At 36.2% G+C, this 24,003-nt stretch overlaps 2 protein-coding genes across 8 annotated transcripts; one reads left to right on the top strand and one right to left on the bottom strand.

The window, feature by feature from the left end:
- The first annotated feature begins 1,781 nt into the window (after positions 1-1,781).
- On the top strand, positions 1,782-17,858 carry LOC113696949 (uncharacterized). Of its 2 annotated transcripts, XM_072055966.1 has the most exons (25): positions 1,782-2,021; positions 2,583-2,706; positions 2,813-2,875; positions 4,181-4,282; positions 4,381-4,549; positions 4,664-4,762; positions 4,875-5,024; positions 5,408-5,447; positions 5,663-5,720; positions 5,831-5,913; positions 7,458-7,556; positions 7,740-7,855; positions 7,930-8,048; positions 8,712-8,782; positions 10,526-10,631; positions 10,918-11,057; positions 11,214-11,372; positions 11,458-11,561; positions 11,835-12,010; positions 13,342-13,531; positions 14,736-14,835; positions 16,259-16,427; positions 16,786-16,868; positions 16,983-17,059; positions 17,367-17,858. In XM_072055966.1, exons 1-25 carry the CDS (start codon positions 1,968-1,970, stop codon positions 17,536-17,538), a joined length of 2,823 nt encoding a protein of 940 aa, XP_071912067.1. In that variant the 5' UTR covers positions 1,782-1,967; the 3' UTR covers positions 17,539-17,858. The 2 variants fall into 2 exon arrangements, with proteins under 2 accessions (XP_071912067.1, XP_071912068.1); XM_072055967.1 differs by lacking the exon at positions 1,782-2,021 and having other exon boundaries at positions 2,627-2,706; positions 2,813-2,871.
- A 194-nt stretch (positions 17,859-18,052) lies between these two features.
- On the bottom strand, positions 18,053-23,122 carry LOC113695631 (organic cation/carnitine transporter 7-like). 6 transcript variants are annotated; one of them, XM_072055971.1, is made up of 8 exons: positions 22,971-23,122; positions 22,092-22,165; positions 21,675-21,822; positions 21,059-21,327; positions 20,564-20,801; positions 19,284-19,803; positions 18,988-19,190; positions 18,053-18,511 (listed from the first exon to the last, which is right to left on the bottom strand). In XM_072055971.1, exons 4-8 carry the CDS (start codon positions 21,325-21,327, stop codon positions 18,275-18,277), a joined length of 1,467 nt encoding a protein of 488 aa, XP_071912072.1. In that variant the 5' UTR covers positions 21,675-21,822; positions 22,092-22,165; positions 22,971-23,122; the 3' UTR covers positions 18,053-18,274. The 6 variants fall into 6 exon arrangements, with proteins under 6 accessions (XP_071912072.1, XP_071912070.1, XP_071912071.1 ...); XM_072055969.1 differs by having other exon boundaries at positions 21,675-21,967; XM_072055970.1 differs by having other exon boundaries at positions 22,693-23,117.
- Between the last annotated feature and the right edge of the window lie 881 nt (positions 23,123-24,003).

Consider the following 24,003-nt stretch of genomic DNA (forward strand, 5'->3'; position numbering starts at 1 on the left):
AGTAATACAAACCCTGCTTGAACTAGAGTGTTTTTGTAGAGAATTCTAGAGTGTAATAAAGCGATTTTCTGTAACAAATCATCCTCTTACACGATTTTTTATAGATGGGACTGGCACGAACTAAGAGTTGCAACTTTTGTCCAAAGATTCCATGTTCATTCCTTGATTTGTGTTATCCAAAAGATTATTCTATACTAACACAAGTGTTCAAACATTATCTGATGTTTCAAACACCATTAGAAGGGGTGATACTAATCACCACCAAAAGAAACGAAAAAGTGCCAAGTAGCAAATTTTGAACATTTTGTTATTAAGGTTGATAGTTTCTCAATTCCCAATTTGCATGGAATTTGAGCTTCAACTCTATATATATATTCCAAAATGCTTCCACATTTGCTTTGATTATCAACCATTTTGATTGCAATAGGATTGCTGTGTCCTTTGTTCAAAGGTTCCTGCTTCCCTTCCCCTCAATCTTGCAGCAGCCGTGTTGATTTTTAGCTCACATGAGTGGAGGTAAATCCATCCTGCCTTGCCTGTTTCAGCCAGTGCTCAAGCTATAGTAGCGTTATCATCCGCTACCTGAATTCTGCTCATTCTTGTTTAGCCATCTGAGTGACCACTTGTAATACTCTCTTGTATTCATCTAAAATTCCATTCATTACAGTCTTTTTAAAATCTATGGTAAATGAGGATCTGTTGTAAATGCAATGTGATCTTGCAATTCCCATCTAATCTGTCTGTGGCTTCTCTAGTTCTTCCCAACAATTGCAAAAATTTATAGATTGAATTGAAGCTGTTAAAATGTCCATCATCAAGGCCAGACAACAGCATTGTTGCAGAAGGTTAAAGTTCATATCCCTATCACTGAGCTGTGGAAGGAGATAACTGAAAGCAAGACTAAGGGCATCAGAACGGCTACTATAATTGATGACATTAACGACCTGAGGTCCTTATTCCAGAAATGCTCCTTTTGTTTAGATAGGAGTCTAGATTCTAGATGTAAATTGATTAGTGATTACGCCATAGGTATCTGTCAAGATGAGGTATGGATCAATCCTCAGTGTGTCTAGCACTATTGTATAGAAATCACTCGAGCGTTTGCTCATATAAGTATACATCTTTTGTTCTTCAATACAAAGTCTATCATTGCTGAAAAAAAATGATTATAGCATCCCACTGAACTGGTGAGCACATCTAGATATCCTCCGCCCTTTTGCAGAGGCAAGAACACATGATTTCCTACGCTTATATCTCCTCTCGACACCATTTATAGTCTGAATGACCATTTTGTGCTAGCTAAAAAAACATATTTATAACTGTACGGCACATTTTTATAATGGTTTCATATAAATATCTCCTGTGAAGATCTTGTGAAAAATTAGATATGCTGGTCCACAAATTTTGCTCAAACTACTTCAAATGTGAAAGCAGAAATTTGGAATGCGCCTCTCTTTCTCAAACAAATTACCGCTTGATATGTAATTATCCTTCTGATTATCCAAAAAAACTAAAGAAAGAGCTTTGCTGAAGTCTTTTGTACAATCTTACATGCCTGTTTACTAGTAGGGCTGTATACGATCGCAAGCAGTTCGAGTCAAAAGTCGAATTCGATAAAATTAAGTTGAGACTTAGATCAAATTTCAGACTCGACTTGACTTGTTTGCAGTTTTATTTACTCATTTAAAAAAAATGCTCAATAATTTTTTTTTTCAAAAAAAGAGAATAGTTCAAATTGGGCACCTTATATGAGCCTTAGATTCCAAAACAACCCGTCCGGCTGTCTCCCGGAAGCCCAACCCAATCCTCCAAACTAACCCAAAAACAATAATAATTTTTTTTTCCCTTAATCTATTGCCGTTAGTCTCCGGTCGTCTTCAATAGTCTCTTCTCGCTTTTCCCTCTCACATTGACAGAAGCCGAGCACGCATTTCAGTGTAGCGGAGAGAGATCCACAGCCAAGCCTGATGTTTCGACGTCGTTTCAATCGATCATTCTCTTTCTTCTTCCTCTTGATTTTGGTATTAATCCAATTCCTTCGTCTCTTAATTTCGCTTTGAATTGCTGGCTTTTTCAGCTCCGTTTTGCTTGCCAAATCACTGATTTTCTGCGACCTTTTCTAATTCCGCCCGACCTATTTCTATTTTTGACTTTTATTAGTTTAATTCTGATTGAAAGTCTCATGTTTTAGAGTTTTTCTTTTTCTTTTTTGGTGATTGATGAAGTTGTATCTGTTTTGCTGCTTGTAGGGTGGTAATTAGGTTCCTGTTTTGCATTAGTTGAAAGCATGTATATTTTTTCCTCTGTTTTTTTAGAATAATTTCTGATTTTCACTTCATTTATTATTGGCGCCGTGCTCGACTTTGTATGTTGTTAAATATAGGATTATGGTGTTACTGATAGTTGATTATGGAAACTCTGGTTGAAAATCAATTTAAGTTTACATTGGAATTCAATTGATTTGAATTAACTTTACAACAGAATAGGATTTTGTTAAGATTTTAGAATGTTATAAGTTGAGAATTTTCTTCATCGTGTGTATGGGTTTTACTGATTGTTTGGGGAAACATTTTTATTCATAGTTACTGGGGAATGGATCCTATGGGTCACGAGTTGGGCAGCGTAAAAGTGGACGATCATCTGTGTTTTCATTGTTCAACCTCAAAGAGAAGAGTAGGTTTTGGAGCGAGTCTGTTTTACGTACTGGTATGTTGATGTTTCTCGGATTTTGTGTAATTTTAGTTCTGGAATTGGAAAATGGCCTTTTCTTGAATGCTCTTTTTTTTTTTTTTTTTTAATTTGATGAGCGCAGATTTTGATGATTTGGAATCATCTAAACCTGACAAAGAGAGTGCTGCTAATTACACCAAGGCAGGTACTTGTCTTTTCTTTTACCTTTTTTTTTTTCTCTTTTTGTCTGAACTTGGCTGTCTTTCTTTAGGGTTTATGTGATCGCATACCATCCTGTGTCCTGCACGGTTATTCTTTTGTCCTGTTTTACCGATTAACCGATTAACGTATCTCTTTCATGTTCTGCTACTCTTCCCTCATCCATAGGGTTATCAGTACAACCGGCTTCTTGTGGCTAGCGGAGTTTTTAGTTCATCTCAGTTGACTTGTGACCTTTTGTACAGTTACAGCTTTAGAGGTCGAGTAGTTTACATAGTATTTTTCTATAACTGGGAATGAGTAGAAATTTTTTGTTTTTCTATAACTGGGAATGAGTAGAGATTTTTTGCTTGATAACTAAATTCTCTTGTAATCTAATATCATTTAGAAGAATTTACATACCCACATAGATAAAATTTTAGGAGGCAACTATTCTAGCTGTAATTAAAATGCATGGAGTTTCAGTTTGAGGAAATACATTCTTTCATGTGTTATTCTAAGCTCTAGTGATCTTTCAGAGGTCAGAGTTGAGGCCTTTTTTAGTCAGATATGAGTAGTACTTTCCCCATCTTTCACATAGTGTTTGTATGATCTTTACTTAAAACCAATCTTAGAAAGATGGATTGCAGTTGTAGGAGAAACGAGAAGGATGCATGCTAAGTCTGTTTATTTAAGTTTGTAGACGCATCTATTATTTTCTATCTTTGTCTCATATAGGAGACTGATACATGCTGAACTTTGAGATATCAACACATAGGTCTTCCTGAACGTATGCCTTAGGCTATGCAAATTATTAATGAGTTCCTTGTGGTGCCTTAGAAAAGTTATTGAGCGCTAAACTGTTTTCTGACTGACTCTGTACCATTTGATCAATTTTTTTACTGTCAGCTGCAAATGTGGTGGGGGAGGGATGGGAAGTGATATGAAAGTTGGTTGTCAAGCAGTTTATTGCCTTATTAGTACAACTCTAGAACCTGTTTTTGGTCACTTTGCTTGCTTGATGGATTGAAAATTTGCAATACTTTGCTTGAAAGCGGCATGCTTTTTGGAATCTTTGCCAGCATTGGTTTCTCTGAAATTGTATTGCTATACAAAGTGAGTCTGTTGTCTTCGTAGTCCTGCAAAGTAATTTGTGTTTGCATCCTAACTGACAGTACTCTCTTTTTAGAGGGCATTTAAAATATGCAGCTACGATTTCTTACTGTGCATAGGACCAAATTTCACCTACGAATTGGTTATGCTGTACCAGTTGAATATATTTGGATAAGCTTCTTTCCTCTTTATACCTCAGGCACTATTGGACACTATCTGAAGCTTTTTGAGGTTGATGCAATGTACTTTCCTGTCCCTGTGAATTTCATTTTCATAGGGTTTGAAGGGAAGGGGAATCAAGGTAAATTTTATGAACAACTGATTATATTAACATGGTCTCATGGGTAATTTTTGCAAGAGCAGTGGTCTTATACATCAAATTTTGGTTTTCTAATGTAGCATTTAAGTTACATGCTGAAGAACTGGAGCGCTGGTTCACAAAAATTGATCACGTCTTTGAGCATTCGAGGATCCCTCAGATTGGTGAAGTTTTGACCCCATTTTACAAGATAAGCATAGATAGAGAACAACGGCATCATCTTCCTCTAGTCAGTCGTATAAACTACAAGTATAATTTCTTCTTAATTGTTCATTGAAATATTAGCACTTATAGGATGTAATTAAAAGATTTTAATTTCATGATGTTTAGAAAATCTAGTGATTCTTTTTGATTCTTGTGTAGCTTCTCTGTTCATGGCATTGAACTGGGTGAGAAAGTCACGTCTATATTTGAGCATGCAATAGATGTCTTTGGACGCAAGGATGATGTGCTGGATACAAGGTATCTATTCTTTTCTTCAAATTTAGGTACACTTAACATTACTTTTGGTTCCATAGTGATCTTTCGTCATGTCTATTCTTCTATAACCTTTTTGTTCTTATCTTTTCCATAGGGATGATGTAGCTGGTCTTTGGCAGGTCGATGTGGATATGATGGGTGTCCTCTTCACTAGTCTTGTGGAATATTTGCATTTAGGAGATGCTTACAACATATTTATCTTGAATCCTAAGCGCGAGGGAAAAAGAACTAAATATGGCTACAGGCATGTCTATTTCTGATTTGGAGATTATGATGGCTTTTGACAGTTTAGAAGGCTAGTAAATCCAGTTCTAAGTTTCCTCTACAAACTATGATGTAGCCAAACTGGCTCATACTATATCTTACTAAATATTTTTGAAACTCATGAGTCATGAACTTAAAATAATCTAAATTGACCATAGACGTATTGGCTTTTCCTGTTAGGTGTTGCATCTAGATGACCTTTGTACATAGAATGAAGTTACACTTGCTTAGTGATGTTAATTTCTGCTCATAATTTTCTTGACCTGAATATTGGTTACTCTGAGCTAAGTGTATTCCTCTTTTAGGAAATTAGAGCATGTTTAATATTCTTATCCTAGGTTATTTACTTTATTAATTATGCAGGAGAGGGTTATCCGAGACTGAGATAAACCTTCTTAAGGAGGTAATTTTAGCTCTGCTAGTTCTTATGAATCTATTTTTAAATTTTTTTCCAAAACTCCAAGTTCTGTAACTTATGGAGTAGAACTTGTTATTCTTTGTTGATAATTCTGCTGATGACTTTGTTTTAAATAATTTGAAATGTCATGGTTTTGTTCTCAGTCCTTTTTGTTGAGTAAATTTGTTGAAATGCATGCTGACAGTTATATGTTCTAACAGAATAAGGCCTTGCAATCAAGAATTTTTCAGTCAGGAAGTGTCCCAGATAGTGTTCTTGGTGCGTGGATCATGCACTCTACCACCTTCTTTGTTGTTTTGGAACCCGAGCTTTTAAGTTCCTACTCTTTTTTGTCCGTAATAATTGTGTTGTGTTTGAAAAATTTTCAGCTCTTGAAAAGATCGAAAGTCCTTCACATGAAAAGCGTACAATGGCAAAATTTTCCTGGACAATTACAGAAGATACCGATACGGTTTGTCTGCTTCTGCTTGAGTTTGTGAAGTTAATATTCTGTACTTTAACATATGCTTGCCTTATCAGTTAAAGGGAAATAATTGTCCTATATAATAACCTTGCCTATGATGGATGTGGTTTTCTCCGTCGCCTCCCTTTGATCAGAATGAGCTTGAGAGTTTATGTATCATCTTGAAATCAACAATAGTGCTTGTTGGAAATAGACCTACTGTTCATTATAACTTGTCTGTTGGTCGTTATGTGTCTGCCACTAGATTGAAAACAAGTTACCAGTACCTGTTCGAGTCAGAAGTCCTCCTAGAAATAATGTCATGGAGCTTAAGCAGATTGCTAGGAAATGTGGAGAGCTGACTTCTGTGGTGGAAAAGAAAAAGAATGGGGATATGACACCCTTTTTATTTTTGTAAACACTGGGCTTGTTACAGCAGATTCACCTATGATGATTTTTGCAGCTTAGTACTTGTGGATGTCGTTGACTTTTTTGGATGGTTGATTCCAATGAATATCGCATTCTTATTAGTACATGAAAAGATTAGTAGATCCTAGAGATGAGCCACTGTTCTGGCTGCACTAATCTGAATTTCTGGTGACCTAGGTTCCGTTTGATAAAATTGAATCTGAATATTGAAACAATAAATTTGCTGAAATTTAAGCACTGAAAAGAAATATATGAATGTCTGAATTTTAATGTTAAATATATTTATTCTATTTGATAAATATTTATAACTAAATGCTTAATAAGTTTAATTTGACAATTTTGCCCTTATATCTTTTCATTCAAAAAAGAAATAGAACCTATGATTTAATTTGTTTAAAATTGTTAGGTATGAAAATGACAATATTTATTTTTAAATCAAATAAATATAAAAGATGAAATATATTATATGAGGAGTATGAAGAAAATGTGAAAGTCATTAAAAAAGGAGAAAAGAGAAACAAAAAACCGTTAGATAGAAAATATCAGGTTATTTAATTAGATAAGAATTTTGAACATAATTAACAAACAAGGGTAGATTTGGTAGATAAAATAAAGTTGTTGAAGTAATTCTATTGATTCTTATCAGAATTAAGCATTCAGTTAGGATTCTTGTGCTGAAAAAAATACATACAAATTCAGCACTGCTTAACAAGTTTAGTAGATGGATTTTCATTTATCAAACACTCAAAACATCTGAATGTCTAAAAAGGTTCAGTTTCAGCACTTTTTTATGTTATCAAACAGACCCCTATTCTAGATTAGGGGATAAACATTGTAAAAAGGGTTACGAGTAAAATTGGTGCACATGGATTTATTGGTGCAACTGTATGCTGAATAGAAATGCTTTCACTAATAGAAGCCCATGTGTAGGTTTTATTCTTAACATGGCAACATGAAGTCGAGTCTTCGTGAAAAGTGTACAATATTAGACCTGGTAATTGTGTCAGCACAGTAGATATTCCTTTTGTCAATTGCTTATCCATTTTTTGTGGGCAAAACAACACATTCCTGGAGGGTAGTAAGCTTTTTAGTGATTCTTCCTTGGTTCTGCAACAAATTTTCAGGTGGAATGGTATAATCATTGCCTAGATGCACTCAACAATATTGAAAGGCAATATCAAGGGAAGGACGCGGCTGATATCATTCAGAGCAAAATTTTGCAGGTATTAAGTTTGTTGTCTTTAAAAATCATGAATTTTAAGAGAAATTGAAGCTGCATTGTTTCTTTGCAACATCTCATATCTTGGATGTTTCATGCCAAAAAGGAAAGCTGTTTGAAAACAGGTTTCAAACTTACTTCAAAAATTTTCTCCAACTGTTATTCTAACTAATATTGCTGTTTCTAGTCCTTGAGGGGTAAATATGAAGATTTGAAGCTTCTGTTTGAGAAGAATATTAAGTCTGGGGATTTTAATGGCTTTCATGCAGAATGCCTTACAGATGCGTGGATTGGAAAGGAGAGGTTTGTCCTTCCCCCTGCCTCTCTCTCTCTCTCTCTCTCTCTCAAGTCTTCTTATTGATTCATTTGCGTATCAGGTGGGCATTTATTGATTTAACTGCGGGTCCTTTTTCATGGGGTCCTGCTGTTGGTGGAGAAGGTGTGCGGACAGATTTGAGCCTACCCAATGTTGAAAAAACCATTGGCGCAGTTTTAGGTAAAAGTTGGAGACAATTATTTATGCAAATAGTCTCCAAGGTCTATTAAGTGGGTGTGATTAAAAGTTTAGAAAAAACCGTTGGTGGAGTTTTAGATAAAAGTTTGAGGCAATTATTTATGCAAATATTCTTCAAGGTCTACAAGTGGATGTGATTAATGATAAGTGCAACAGAAGCATTTTCGACAATTTTTTTTAAAATGTCATTCTTAACTTTGTAGTACTATTATTGCTGTAAGGCATGTGACATCGTGCACATGTTATTCCAAGTCATGGAAGGTCCCTGTTCTATTTTCTGTAGGATTTGGATATGGAAAACATAAACAAATATCGTTTTGAGCTATCTCCATGTTTAGCATCTTATGTGCGTCATATACTTGAGTGGCATGTGACGTTTGAGCACAGCATACGTGGTCATATATAAAGTCCCTGTCTTAACTTGCTGTAGGATTTGGAAATCCAAATCATAAAGGATAGATTTTGAAATGTTTCCATGTTTGTAGCAATTTACGTAATACAATAGGGTAGTTACCTGCGATGCTTTAATTGTCCACTTTGGTTTTGATGTGTCATCAAGCGACTATGTTTGCATAGTTGATTGTCAATCCTTCTATTTTTTAACTATTTTTAGGTTTCTTTGTTTTGTTCTTTTTTTTTCCCCAGAAATTTCTGAAGATGAAGCTGAAGATCGCTTGCAAGAGGCAATTCAGGAAAAGTTTGCTGTATTTGGTGATGTATGTGCTGTCAAAAGATCTTTCACTTTAGCATATTATCCTTTTCTTGCTTTAGTTCATCTAATCAACATTGCTAATTCCGCATGTTATTGTAAAATTTAAGTACAGATTGCCTGGATTAACTCTGGCCTGCAAAAACTGAGATCTAGAATTGTGCTGCATGATTTCATGCAAAGAAAAGATTGGCCGTTTTAAATCATATTTGAACTGAAGTACTCAAAGTGCCAGTTTTCGCTTCATGCTGCTGTTGTTCCATCTTAGTGGTTTCTTTTTGTTCATTGTAGCCATTGACAAACTAGTCAGTTCTTTAGTTTTTAAAGCTGCTTGATTTATGTGGTTTGACTGGATGCTTCTTAGTCAACAGGAGTACTGGTCCCTTTTTTCTACACTTTAGTGTCTCTATGACGTTCTGATTCAAGACATTCGCTAATAATTGGGGAATATATGACCTACTTTGGACAAGAATTGTGGTGTCTACTCTGGGGATGTGATGATGAACCAAGGTTGAATGATGGCTATATAGAGATGTTTATTGTAATGTGGTTATACAAATTGTTTAGGTTTTGTAGTTTAGTCTGTTATCTGATTGAAGACTTAGAAAGGTTGAAATTAGGATGAAAGGAGTTGGACAGACTCCTTTGTGGGCTGAAAGCTGTTTGGTCAACAGTGAATGATGTCTTGAAAGCTATGATCTTTTAATGAATTGAAGTGCAGGCAGCTTATGAGGATAGCCTAGATCTTTCCACTCCCATGGAAGTATGATGTCTCCTAAAAATTTAGTGGCACTAACAATGAAGTTAATTTAAAACTACCAAAATGTCAAACACAACTTCTGGAAATTAGAGAATGTCCTGGCAGTGACCAAATACCGCACAGGGAAAATTAGATCACAAGTAATTCTTAATGTACCTGGAGTAGTCCAATTTAACAGGTTAGGAGTTATCAGCATGATCTAGTGGCATGTGGAACTCATATAACCCGTATAAGTTGACCTCCTAGGAGAATAGATTGCTCATCTTATCTTGAAATAGGTGTTTATAGCCTATTGTACTTCCTATGTTGGCTAATGCAGCATAGTTCACATTGGACCCATTGTTTCTGAATTAGCCTATTGCATCATGCTTCGATTTGAGTTTTTAGACTCTACTTGTGGTCATTTAGCATGAACAAAATCCAGTCATCATTATTTTGATGCTTCCATCTGTTGGAGGTTGGATTTCATGGTTTATTTAAGTCATAGAGCATAGAAAATTGATACATGTGGTGCATGAACTTCTGTATAGATACTTATCTAATGCTTACTGGCAATTAATTTTCCTGTTATCTTCACCTTTGATCAGAATTCTAAAGGTCCAAGAGAATTATTTGCAGCATTCTTGTGGGTAGGAGAACAATTGTTATGTTATCAGTTAAAATGTAAACTGAATTTGAGTGGTTTTTATGTTGAACTAATTCTTCCTTATCCTCTTCTGAGAAATTGATCTTGACTTAAGAAGCTGATCAGTGGTTATTACCCCTAGCACTGGTGATCTGATGTTTTTGGATTGGTATTGGTGTTCTCTTTGGTGACTTCTTTTCTATCTCTGATTGAATATTGCTGCACTTGAAGGAAAATGTGCATCTGTGAGAATTTTTTTTGTATGCATGTGTGAGATTTATTTTGTCTTTCAAATTGTATGGTTGAATGGGATATTCTATCTTTGTCTTGAACTATTATACAATTTATTTCTGCAAATGTTTCAGAAAGACCATCACGCAATTGATATCCTTCTTGCGGAAATTGATATATATGAGCTGTTTGCATTCAAACATTGCAAGGGAAGGAGGGTTAAGCTTGCTCTTTGTGAAGGTAGCAAATCTGCTTCTTGCTCGTGCTAGTCCTTTACTGCGTGATTCTAGCTTCCCTTATTTTCACACCTAATTAGCATGGTGGATTGTTGGGATGTTATTTATTAGCGTCATCCTCATTCAATATTTTGGAGATTATCCTTGGTACTTTTATTGTTAGAAAATATCCATTGTTTTAGTTTCACAAATTGAAGATGTAACTTCGAACCTTATCCTGTAGCAGTGTTAGCTTTCCTGTTTGTGTATCTACTGTGTATGAACATTTGGCTGTTACATTGGCATGCCAGAGCTTGACGAGAGAATGCAAGACTTGAAAAATGAGCTCCAATCTTTTGAGGGAGAGGAATATGATGAAAGCCATAAGAAAAAGGCGATCGATGCCTTGAAGCGAATGGAGAACTGGAACTTGTTTAGTGAAACTTATGAGGTTTGTTCCATTTGCTTGTGACAAACTTTTCGATCATCTTTCCTTGTAGAAATTAAAATTACTTCTATAGTGAGGTAGAGTTGTTTTGGTAGTGCACTATTTCTCTTCCTTTTCATCTGAATACAGTTGGTTTAAAAAGTGATGTTTGGTTTTCAGGGTTCCCAGAATTACACAGTCGCGCGTGATACCTTCCTTGCACATTTAGGTGCCACTTTGTGGGGTTCCATGAGACACATAATATCTCCTTCCCTTGCAGATGGGGCTTTCCATTATTATGAGAAAATATCTTTTCAGTTATTTTTCATCACGCAGGAGGTATGAGATGCTCTAAGAAGGTTGAAATGTTGCAACTTTTTTTGAAACAAAAAATTCATCATTGTTTTGCAACTTCTTTATGCAGAAAACAAGGAACATCAAGCTGTTACCTGTTGATCTTAAAAGTCTTCAGGATGGCCTTTCCTCTCTGGTCGTGCCTTCTCAGAAAGTGATGTTCAGTCAGCAGATGTGAGGATTTTTTGTTACCTGTTATCTATTTTATGTTTTCTGTTGTTCATGTCTTTTTTTTTTCTTTTATTTGCATTGATCAATTTGTAAATCAGTGTTGTGACTCAACCACAATTACTGGTCTTTATTTTCTCCATTTTTATCCTCCCATTTCCACCTTCCTGTACCACCAACATGCATACAAGGTGAAACTTTCTCTTTGTCAAGTATGGTTGATTAGGTGTTTAGCGTGCTTCTCTTAAGTTTCAGTACTTTATTGTGGTGATTTCACAGGTTGCCACTGTCTGAGGATTCTGCATTGGCAATGGCCTTCTCTGTTGCTCGTAGAGCAGCTGCTGTCCCACTACTGCTTGTTAATGGAACCTACAGAAAAACTGTTCGCACCTACCTTGACTCTTCAATTCTTCAACATCAGTTGCAGAGGTTGAATGAACATGGTTCCTTGAAAGGTGTGGTTTCTTTTTGAGTTTTTTAAGCATCTTCATTTACATGTTCTATAGTAACCTAATTCATCATCTGAGGATCTGTTCTCGTGCAGTGTTTAAAAAGTTGAATCATTTGTAGGCTAAAAGTTATACTTTGGTTTTATCTTCTGTTTTATTCAATACATATTAAGTCTACTTAATAATCATTATAAAAATTCTTTTGCTACTTGCTATAGTGGTTATTCATGGGGGCTACTCATTTGATAGTTTAAATGTGATTTGCATTTTAACTTAGGCTATTCTTAGTGCTGAAGGGGTATTTTTTGGCACTGCATGCCAGTACTGACTGGTATCGAAAGCCAAGGGATGAGTACCCAAAAGTGTAAAATCATTGTTCCCTGAGGGCAAAATCAGTATTCCCTAGTGGTGTGTGCCCATGTGGTGAATGGTGGGTGATCTTCTGCATTGCCAAATTCGCAATATACTAGGACTCTTTAACCTAAAGTGACATGTTATGAAATGTTGTAAATTGCATTATGAATATCTGTGGGGTCCATTTGGATTAAGGAAATTTGAAATCCTCATCTACTGAAGTCGCTGTTTGGCCGGGTATCATCACAGGACAGAGAATTTACAATGAACAGAAACAGTGGTAAAATGGGAAACTGAAGATGTTCTGGTGTAACATCAGCTTTAATGTTTGAAGCATTAATGTACTTTGCTTCATATTCACAACGTCCGGATCACCTAACACAACCCAAGATTAAGAAAATATCTCTCTCTCTCGTTTATCATGCTCATCGGCACTCGGACAAAGCAGCAGGGTACACTCCAAAATACAATCCTTAGATGCATTACTCTGTAGACAACAGTTGATTCATACAGAAATAGGGAAGTAGATGTGAGGCAACGGTTGGAGAGGGGGAAAGAGCTAAAGTCAGAGAGGGTGTGAAATTAATGATTTGAAAAACTAGACAATTAGAGGGAATTTGAAATTCACTGGTTCTGATGCCTAAAATGCATCAATTCTGTAAAGTGATGTCAATTCGATATCTCTGCTAAGTCGTCCAAACATTTGAGGGGAATTGAGCTGAGGATTTCATTTCCATGTCAGCCTAAGTCCCTCAATTCAAATGGATACTTAAATAATGGGGAGACAAAGATCTTTACTGCATCCCGGGGTCGACTGTTCCATGGGGGTGTTTCTTAGCTGCAACAGAGGAATTTGTTATGTTTGAGTTCTGGTTGTCTTAACAAAAGGAAAGAAGTATAAGATTTGAGCTTTTGCTAAACACCCAATTCATGACCTGTTCTAGGATGGGTGAGTTTTAAGTGAAATAACTTTGGTGATGCAGGTTCACATGCACATAGCAGGTCCACACTGGAGGTTCCCATTTTTTGGTTTATCCATGGTGATCCAGTGTTGGTTGACAAATATTACCAGGCAAAGGCACTTTCTGATATGGTAATTGTTGTTCAGTCAGAAGAATCATCATGGGAAAGCCACCTACAATGCAATGGACAGTCCCTTCTATTGGACTTGAGGTAAATTATATAGCCCTTGCTGTTGATTATTGACAGATTATTGTTATGATGTTATCTCAAGGTTAAGGCAGTTATAACTGCAATTAAAATTCTTTCCTGGAGTGCTTACGTGAATAAGTCATTTTGATATGTTCTGAAAAACTTTGTTCCTCAATTTTTGAATACTGTGTTAAGTTTAGCCGTTGAATAGAAGTCTAGTTAACTAGAGTTGAAGTCGATTTCACATATCATTTCAACCATATTATTTTGTCAAAACCATCAGTAAAACTTTCCTCTCTCTTTATCTTCAACTATAAACAAAGAAGTTTCAGTAAATGAGGTTCTCCTCTTGCCAGCAATTGCGTGCTTTAACTGTTTCGTAATATCATCGCAATTGCAGCTTGTTCACTGTTCTTGCTAGCAGAAGCATCAGTCTTACTTTCCGGTCATCTCAAACTATCCTGAGATCTTCCCTCATCAATGATTGCTTTGCTTGTTCAACTCGGGTTGAAATGCTAGCTCTTCCTTGCTTTCTATTTCTGTGATATAAAGTCAGCTGTTGAAGCAAATTGGCATAAGCTCATCTCTTGCTTTGACTTTCTTTAGTTCTTGCCATGTGTCAACAATCTTTGATTAAGCATTTTGTAGATCATCGTACAGTATAGGACTATCTTCCACACTCTTTCAGATTCTCCAAAGAAAAATAGTTTGTGCTCTTGGAAGTTCTTGCAGAAAGTGATACTAAGAAGCTATTTCATATAAATTCAACAGGTTTCCTCTGAAAAGCTGCTATAAGTTAAAGTTGCACAAAGAACATGTACTAGCTTCATTTTTACAACCATTTTATTTTGCACTTAAGTGCATGGGTCAGGTGTCATGATATGTTTTGCTTAACAGTTTTAACTTCAACTCATTTGAAAAAAATGAGGAAAATGCCCTTGATCTGTGTAAAGAGACCACTAGGTGTATAGCTTGAGACACCTTTTTGTTGAGCATGGTTTTTGACAATAAAAGATTGTTGAATACATAAAAGTTCTCTTGGCTTTAAATGTTGATCTCGAAATTGTTAAAAACACAGCACTTATGAGCTTTGATTCTAATTAGAGACTCTGGGGAAGAAGAAAACTCCAATATTAGTTTCATTGCCTTTTTCTCACTGAGCAAAATGCTGGCTAGTTTCTGCACAGATGCTAACAGGACCTATGTTTGTACCTGTAATTGACAGGAGGCCCATAAAAGCTGCAATGGCATCTGTTGCTGAACATTTGTCTGGGTTACTTCCTCTTCATCTTGTATATAGTCAAGCACATGAAACTGCAGTGGAGGTATGTCACATGTGCTTTGAAGTTTGGGTCTCCACTTAATGGTTGGTCTTACCTGTGTCTTGTATATGAGATATGCTTGCTCTCTGTTCAATGCTCTACTATCCTATTTTGTTAGTGAAGTGAGTGTGTGCTCTTCATTTTCCAATGCCTTCCATGAAAATCTTATTGGGTTTGCCCATCTCCATGCCAGCTGCTGCAACTGATAAAGTAAGGGTGCATTTAAACCTCCAAATTTTCATGTTATTGTTTGATCATTATGTAAAGAAACCACTTTAAGTCAATTGCTTCTTCATGATTTTTTGGTTGTGCCAATGTTGAAGCTTTTGGCAATGTTTGAGGTTATTTTTTAAGAAATAACCTGACAAGACCATCACATCACTTGGAACTGTGACTTGCAACTAGTTTGTCAGAAGATCCTGGTATACGATTCATAATTTTATCTTTTAGTACTGTATCGTTTATTCAGGATGGCAGTATTTTGGCTAACTTAATGAGTTAAAACATGAGAGTTTTCAGTGTCTGGTGAATGAAAATAATGTGTTGTAATGTTCTGATGACCCGATTCCCAATGGTTATTTCCTTTTCTGTCGTTACATAAAATAGCCTTCCAAATGTAACATTCACAATACGCTGTTTTCTCAAAGTCCCATGATTTGGCAAAATTTCCAGTTAGTAATCAAGTTGTGCATCACTATATTGAATGTTGCCATGTAGTTCATTTTCCTGCTATAAAATTTTGTTTAACAAATAGTCGTGCAGTTAAGATACTAGTTGTGTCACTTGAATGACTTAGAACTTAGGAACACATTATCCGAGAAATGAATATTTTTTAAATTTTGCATAATGAAATTGTTGTCTGGAATAACAGAGGTGAACCATAGCATCTATATTTATTCTGTGATGAATATCCATAAAAATTTATGGAATGCTGAAGCTCTTCTAAGCTCAGTATTTGGTTGAAGAGGCCTGGATATTCACTCTTTTTTGCTAGGGAATAAACTTTTTCTGTCACATATGAACAGTTAAGAGGACTTAAAATTGTCAGCGATGAACAAGGAACTTGATCCAGATTATAATATGATTTTTGAAGTCGAATTGCTCTAAAGCTCTTGCCGCTATCTGAAATTCTTACCTTTGTTTGAGTTTGATTTTTGCCTAATGGTTGTTAACCTCTACTGCCTACTTGTGTTTACATGTTTATTTGCATTAGGGGATTGAGGTTTCCAACTATCGAATGTTTTAATCCTTGTGCTCAATAAAAGTAATTTGGCTGTGCAAGCATCAATTATATTTCCTCTTTAAGAAGTGGAAAGAAATTAAAACTACTTTTAAGGGGACATTTTTTCCATGACTCACGGATTTTAGTGTTGGAGCCGAGACTTATAAGACAGCCTGTATTCACATGTTTCCTTTTCTGCCACAGGACTGGATTTGGTCAGTAGGTTGCAATCCTTTATCCATCACCTCTCAAGGTTGGCATATTTCTAAGTTCCAGTCTGATACCATTGCTCGGAGCTATATACTCACAACTCTTGAGGAGTCAATACAAATTGTTAATTCTGCAATCCATCTTCTTGTTGTCGAGCGTACATGTATCCTTTCTTCATGGTAATGTTTAGTTCATATTAATCCAACAAAATAAATTCATTCGTTAAGATCTGCCTGGCAATAAGCTTTGTGAGTATAGCCCGCTATGCCTTCAGAGAATTTATTGAAAAAGTTTTTTTTTTTCTTCTGCTACACTGATGTCTTATTATTGCAAAACGGGACTGCTGGCTATAGTTTGCAGGTTCTTTTTTCTTCATTTTCGTGTCAGAATGGGCATTTTGGAACTTGACAAAAAAGCAGAAGCCCTGGAATTCTGCTCAAATAACTTTTTCCTTACTTTTAGTGTGAAAGATTCCTGTATTATCGGTTACCCAATTTGTTGAACACTTAACAAGCAACCAGCGGAACAGACTTTCAAGGCCTTTCAATCTATGGAGCGTGAGTTGGTGAACAAATATAACTATGTCGTTAGCCTATGGAGAAGAGTATGTGCCATGCAATTTAATTCAGCAATATCGTCAATTCTATTTCTAGTTTTCTCAAAGCCAAGTATTTAGGACCGTTCTCAAAGTTACACATAATTTTTTTTTTTTTTTCAGATTTCAACCGTCACTGCAGAACTACGGTATGACAATGCCATGGGACTACTTAATACACTGGAGGATGCATCAAAAGGGTGAGCATTGATGTTGAACGTCTTAATGATGAACTGTGAATGGTTGTTTGAGTACATACATTTCAGCTTTTGAAATTGAGATTTGCTTGAGGGAGGAAATGGGCTGCTGCTATGGATGGAATTCACTGAACACATAGATGTCACTGTTATAAACTTTTTCTCTTTCTAAGCTAGCAAAAGTTTTTGACAGCTAATGGATTTACACAAAGGAGGTTAAGAGTTTTCACCAGAACGTCGCACATTTAGATTTTCTCCTCTCTCGTTCATGTTCACTGATTCACTGAATATGATATTCCTCCTCTTGCAGTTTTGCCGATTACGTAAATTCAACTCTTGCCACTCTCCACCCAATTCATTGCACAAGGCAGAGGAAAGTTAAGGTTGAATTTGACGTGACAACCGTTCCTGCTTTTTTGATCGTCCTTGTCGTACTCTGGGTCATTTTAAGACCAAGAAGACCAAAGCCCAAGATCAACTGAGCTTTCTAGGATGTATCTTAACATTGTATTTCTCAGAGAGGGATTGCTCTACTACACCAGGTGGGATTGAGAGTATAGGCTTTTCTTGTACTTTCATTTTTCCTTAAGTACTTTTAGCCAGGCTTAGAAGTGTCTACACACTGTAAGAGATCAGGAAGAAACCAATTGCAGTAGAGCAGAGGCCGCAAGGTGATGCACATCTGCTGTTAAGAGCATCTGAAACGTGTATAATCTTTGTAAGATTAGATAATGATTTTTGAATAACAGTAGCTGCAAAATTTTGAACTTTCTTCTTTCTATGATAGCGCTTCTTATATGTTCTTCTGTTGTATGCTCAAATGATAACAGAAAATTTGCTCTTCTTTTTCGGTTTTGTTGTTTTTTGGAGGAAGGGGGGGGGGGGGGGGGGGGGGGGGGGTTGGGGTTTGGTCGTGGTCGTAGCTGGGCAGTGAGGATTTTGTACCAGGAATAAGAACATTTACCCTGTTTGAGAAGGAAAAGTACTGCAGACGTATGAATTCTGAACTGCTTTCAAGTCTCAACGTTATGGTAGTATAGAAAGACGAGAACAAACAGGGATCCAAAATCCTAAACTACTTTCAAGTCTGAAGTAATAGGAGCACAGGGAGATAACAGACAACAGGGACTTACTGATGGCAACTAAGAAAAACATATTTTGCCCAAATGAAAATTTATTGAGGCTACAACACCACACATTCTTAAAGAGTTCGGCCATCTATTCAACTACGGGCTGATGCACGGACTCAGACAAGTCTCTTCCCCCTGTTTCAAATGGCAAAAATGCGACAGAGAGTGCTGAAAGAAATATCATTGCCAAGATCAGAAAAACTGCTGCTGTTTGATGGCAATCACTGACCAACGCAACGGCAACAAGAGGGCATAGCATGCCACCAATTCTTCCCATAGAAGTTGTAAGCCCGACGGCACTTGCTCTGATATCAGTAGGATATACCTGCCAACAAAGAAGGATTGTGAACAATAATATGGATTGAACTGTAATCAGGATGTGAAAAGATGGCAATTAGAACCACCCAACTATTAACAAGAACTACCCAGGATTGTAGTGTTTATGTTGCAATGGCCAAGAACAGCATAGATTGACAAGAAGGGTATTAACAAAATGTATGAATCGAGAAACTTTATATCAAAATTTCACATGGATCCATGCAAAAATCACTACCAAATACTTGTTTCAATGTACCCTTCTGCGAAACGAGGAGTCGAAGACTCATATCAGATATCATCACCATGCCATGCCCCTCACAATGAAATGTTACTGATATGAAATCAAGAATAAGAGCGCCCTGAAAGGGCATTTGATTTGCTTGTGTGTTTCTTAGTGTGCTTAGCAGAACATTCAAGGGGACAGAGATACTTCACATGGAATAAATATGCATGTTTACAGAGGGAGGCTGGCCAAAGACTTACCTCCGGGGCATAAACACAAGCAACTTCAAAGGTAGCTGAAACAAACATGCGTGCTCCAAACAACAAAGCTGTAGTCAATACTCCATTTTGTTGGGCTACTAGTGGAAATAGGAGTATGAAACCTAGAGTAAACATGATCACCATGGAGACTTTGCGACCGACTCTGTCCACTATAAATGCTGCTAAAACAAGTCCAGGAACCTCTGAAGAACAGAACAACTTCAAGTCATGATAACCCCCAATTGCCAACTATTAAGCTAATCATAAAAAATGTGTGGTAAAATCAAAATTTCTACCTGCCAAACTTGTAAGAAAGACATTTATATAAAGGCGAGAATCCTGGCTTCCCACTGAAAGGAAGGTGATTGATCCGCATTTATTTGTCATGGAGCTGAGCTGAGAAGTCAGCAATATAACGCCATAATATGAGAATGTGTTTGCAAAATATAAAAACCACAGTAGAAGAGTTGTTCTGATATATTTTTGTGAAAAGAGTGAAAGTAGGGTTGGCGGCCGGCATCTATTTCTAGGTTCAAGTAGTTCGTTCTGCGAAGAGGAAAGCAACTGTGTCTCTTCCACAAGAGACAATCCTTCATCCAAGTTCTGTACTTGATCAGAAACAAGGGTATCAGAGGGAAGTTTCATTCGGTTAAGCTGTGCTGCTTTCTCCAAAATTTCATGTGCTTCTTTCAGTCTACCTTTTGCACTTAGATACCGTGGAGACTCGGGTACACATTTGTAAAACAGAAGCACAAGAAAATATGGCACAGAAGACAGCACAAGTAGCAACCTCCATCCCCATCTTGGCAAGACAAACTGCAAGAAAGGAGGTGAATACACATCAGAACTTTAATACTGTAAAGCCTGATTAATCCACAACTGATGAAGGGGGAAGTCTATATTCTAAAGGTCGTTTTTATTTATTCAGAGATCATGCATTGCCCTCCCTTTCTTTTCTTTTTTGAGGCGTGTAATACTTGTGGCCATAGATAGGATTCAAGGAGCATTGGACATTAGCAAATCAAGTACTTTGAAGCTTAGGCACCTTTGTTAGATTTAGGTCAAGTTTCCCTCCTAATGTAAAATCAGGATACTGGGAAGAAAACTTTTCCCACTAACCTTCTCAATCTTGCAAGGAGAGAACAATTCCTTGGTGGTTATAGGTTGTAAGGTTAGAAGGAGAGTATAATACATTTCACCCAATCTAAGCTTGTCACAGCAAGTAGAATATAGAAAATCGTTATGTTTAACCTCAAACAGATAGAACGTAAGAAGGTAAACAACAAAAGAGAAAAAGCATTTGACTAAAAGAATTTAGAAATATAGGCACACCCATGCAAGAGAAGCTTCAAATATTGTTCCAACTGTCCAGAAACTTGAGAAAATCATCATCACAGCAAGTTATAGGTTGTAAGGTTAGAAGGAGAGTATAATACATTTCACCCAATCTAAGCTTGTCACAGCAAGTAGAATATAGAAAATCGTTATGTTTAACCTCAAACAGATAGAACGTAAGAAGGTAAACAACAAAAGAGAAAAAGCATTTGACTAAAAGAATTTAGAAATATAGGCACACCCATGCAAGAGAAGCTTCAAATATTGTTCCAACTGTCCAGAAACTTGAGAAAATCATCATCCAAGAACCTCTGTTTGAAGTAGGGACAAACTCTAAGAACCATGATGTAAATAAGTATCCAGCTGCTAAACCAATCCCAGCAAAAAATCGACAAGTGACGAATGTTATGTAATTTGGTGAGAAAGCGCTCAACAGTCCAGCACCGGCACTAAGTATAGCTGCCCCAAGAAATCCCTTCCTAGAAATGGTAGAAAAGGCAAGCAAAGCCGAAGGAAGTGAACAAAATCAAAGTTTACAACAAACAGTACATTGCAAGATCTATAGCACACTGCGAATTGTTGGTATTAAGTCAACCACTATTGGAAGACTAAATGCTTTGCCAAAAAAGAAAAGAATATAAAGGAACAGAAATCCTATCACTTCAGGAATGAAGCTCAGAAGTAGTATAAAATTTTGAGACTCGAAGAGATAGGGAGGGGAGTAAAGAATGCCTACTTTCTTCCCCAGTTGTCTGATATATGACCCCACAAATATGCGCCAATCAACATGCCAGCAAAAACAACTGTTGATATGAGGCTTTCTTTACTAGAAGAGAGTCCCCATTCAGACTGAAGTACAGGTCCAATGAAGGAGAGAATCATCAATTCCATTGCTTCTGCAACCCATCCAAGTGCACCATAAAGAAGCAAAACCGTCTGGAAATTTCCGAAACCAATAGTCGAAAGGGCTTCATCCACTGTATGTACAGAGCTTGGATCTCCCATCTAAAAGCCAATTAGCATAGAATATCAGCAGTACACTCGGCAAGAGGAAGAAACAAATTGAGAATTTTTCGTTGCTGCATGCAAAGCTAGGCTAGCTTTTCTTTCAGTGCTTAAGAATCAGTAGACTTAGCTGCTGAAATGTATATTATATGAATGCATTATGTTGTTACAGTAGTTCAGTGTGTATACAGAGGTCCAGTGCCGCATACTTGAGCTTGAAACTGTACCCTAAAATGTTGCAACACATTTTGAAAAATTTGATACCACTCATGCACATTTCAAGCTGATGACTTTTTGCCCTTTACAATGACAATATTTAAGGCATCATTTCTGTTACTTTTTAACACCTGAGGGCCGGAAAAAGGTGCTGCAAGTCAGCAACAAAAGTTCAAGCTGTTGATGAGTTAAACCGTCAGTCGCTTGACTTAAAGATGTACAACTTGAGCTTGGTTTATGATCTTACAATTTGGGCTGCCTACCCAAAGCACTGGCAATCTGCACTTGGAACTCAAACTATTTTTCTGTAAAAATATGCTTGGAAGTTGGAACGAGATTTCAGGAAGAAGAAAAAAATTGAAGCTCCATTGTGTTACTTCAGTATCTGTGGTACTAGTCTGGAATTCCTCCATGTACTGTAAAGCTTTTACAATTCAAAGTAAAACAATAACAAAATAGAAACAATTTTAAGAAGTGACAATTTCAGGTTAGGTGAAAACTACGAAAAGAAGACTCCAAAAGCATCATCAAAGTTGCAACTTCTTTACCGTGAAAAATTTATTTTCTCTGCATGCAACACCACTTAGCAATCAGGAACGGGCCTCCAAAAATTGCACTAAGCCTGTAAAGATTAGAAGCAATAATAGCAGTAATGAGAGAGACAATTTACGTAGCCTCAAATTCTTTTCAAGTAATAATCCTCCACAACACCTGAAAAGAGATAAATCTGTAACTATACAGAAGAGAGGAGGAAGCTTCACATTTTAAACTGGTTTAAATAGCAAATATAGAATCCTACAAAGACAAGAAAGCAGAAGTTCAATCAAGTCGTTCAAAAGCATATTTTCTGACCTAAACAGCTGATTCAGTTGTCAATATTAATTTGTTCAATAGCCTCTTTGACCTTAACAATTCATGAACTGAACAATGGCTTTAGAAAGATAATATGTACTTGTCTACTAGGATTCCAATGCAACAGTTTCAATATTCATGATATATCCACCTAAAAATATCTAACAGAAGCCATTACACAGGACATGTTACAGAGCTCCTGAACATCACCAGAAGTAATAGATTGTTCGTTCTACTGGAAGCATTAAGGGAGGAAATAAAAGATCGAACTGCGGATGCATCGATAGATGCTATTACCAGGAAAAAAAAAGCAGCTGAAATAGAATCCCACTTAAACTTAAAAATCAATGTTCTTGACTCGAGTCTCTTGAACCCTAATAAATCTCTTACTTGAAGTTCCCAAAAAAAAAAAAATTCCCTCCCTTCCTCAATAAACCGATAAAGAATGAATCTTGGAGAGAATGGTCCCAAATCTCTAATGGGTTGACCAAGAAAAGCCAAGAGTAGCAATTTTTATTCAAGAGCGTCTCAATTCAATTGCATGTGGAAGAACAAATTTCAGGATTTTGGCTCACCCTTCTTGACAAATGGATGGAAAAAGAAGAAGGCAAATTAACAATTGATCAGTCAATTCTGATTCTAATGCTTTCGTAGCAAATTTGTTCTTGAATACATAAATTGAACAAAGATCAGGAGCTGTCCTTCTCTTACAGGTTGTCCACTTGTACTTTGCCAAATGTGTGTATCATTGGCCAATAGAGTCAGGGAGTCATAGGCCCATAAGAGCGTACGCGACTTTTTGTTTTCGGGAGCAGAATATTCATCATGGACAAAAAAACAAAAAACAAAAAAAAAATCATAGACATTCACTGCCTTGGGACCCATAACTTTCTAACGAATGGCATGAAACCAACGAAAGTCATTGATTGCTATCACGGGAGTTGCTAGCTGTGGAGTTTCCGTAGAAAAATGTATAATAATAATTTGATGTATACTGAACTGTTTGGATAGAGTATTATTTAAAATATTATTTGAAATAATTACTGTAATTTTTTTTGTGATGTGATGTATGTGAGATAAAAATATAATTAAAAATATAAAAAAGTAAATTAAAAAATATGTATATGATACAAACAAAATATTAGATGAAATAATTCAGCAATCCAAACACATTATTGTTTCCATCACGAAATAATAGTAATTGGAAAGATCCACCATTCCAAAAATAATCACGACGTGCAGAAGTTTAAATGCTAGACGGAACTTATGATTTGTGAGACTTTAAAATTTAGTACAAATTTCTAACTAGTTGTGAGAGTCTCAATCTTATCCTTTTATCACTACTGCTAGTAATAACTCATGTGTTTTGCACGTGAATATATCTTTTTAAGATATAATATATTAAATTTCTGTACAAAACTATGATTCTTGGCATAATATAAACTAAAGAACTATGTAATGAACAAAATTAAATAAATGATAACTGTACAAAATGTTTATTGTGCATTTTACACAGTTAAAAAATTTCTGAAAATGGAAGATTATTATATTTAAACTAAGTTGTTGGTATAATATTGACTAAGAAACCATATAATAAAACAAAATCAA

Source organism: Coffea arabica, chromosome 6e (assembly GCF_036785885.1).
Source record: "Coffea arabica cultivar ET-39 chromosome 6e, Coffea Arabica ET-39 HiFi, whole genome shotgun sequence".
Classification (NCBI taxonomy): domain Eukaryota; kingdom Viridiplantae; phylum Streptophyta; class Magnoliopsida; order Gentianales; family Rubiaceae; genus Coffea; species Coffea arabica.

Coding starts and splice junctions, on each gene's coding strand:
- LOC113696949 (XM_072055966.1), top strand. CDS start 1,968: ATGTTTCGACGTCGTTTCAATCGATCATTCTCTTTCTTCTTCCTCTTG. Junction 7,557..7,739: donor TTCAGAGCAAAATTTTGCAG/GTATTAAGTTTG, acceptor TGCTGTTTCTAG/TCCTTGAGGGGTAAATATGA. Junction 14,836..16,258: donor CACATGAAACTGCAGTGGAG/GTATGTCACATG, acceptor TTTCTGCCACAG/GACTGGATTTGGTCAGTAGG.
- LOC113695631 (XM_027214755.2), bottom strand. CDS start 21,327: ATGGGAGATCCAAGCTCTGTACATACAGTGGATGAAGCCCTTTCGACT. Junction 20,802..21,058: donor TCAGACAACTGGGGAAGAAA/GTAGGCATTCTT, acceptor TACCATTTCTAG/GAAGGGATTTCTTGGGGCAG. Junction 19,804..20,563: donor TTGAAGCTTCTCTTGCATGG/GTGTGCCTATAT, acceptor CCTTTCTTGCAG/TTTGTCTTGCCAAGATGGGG.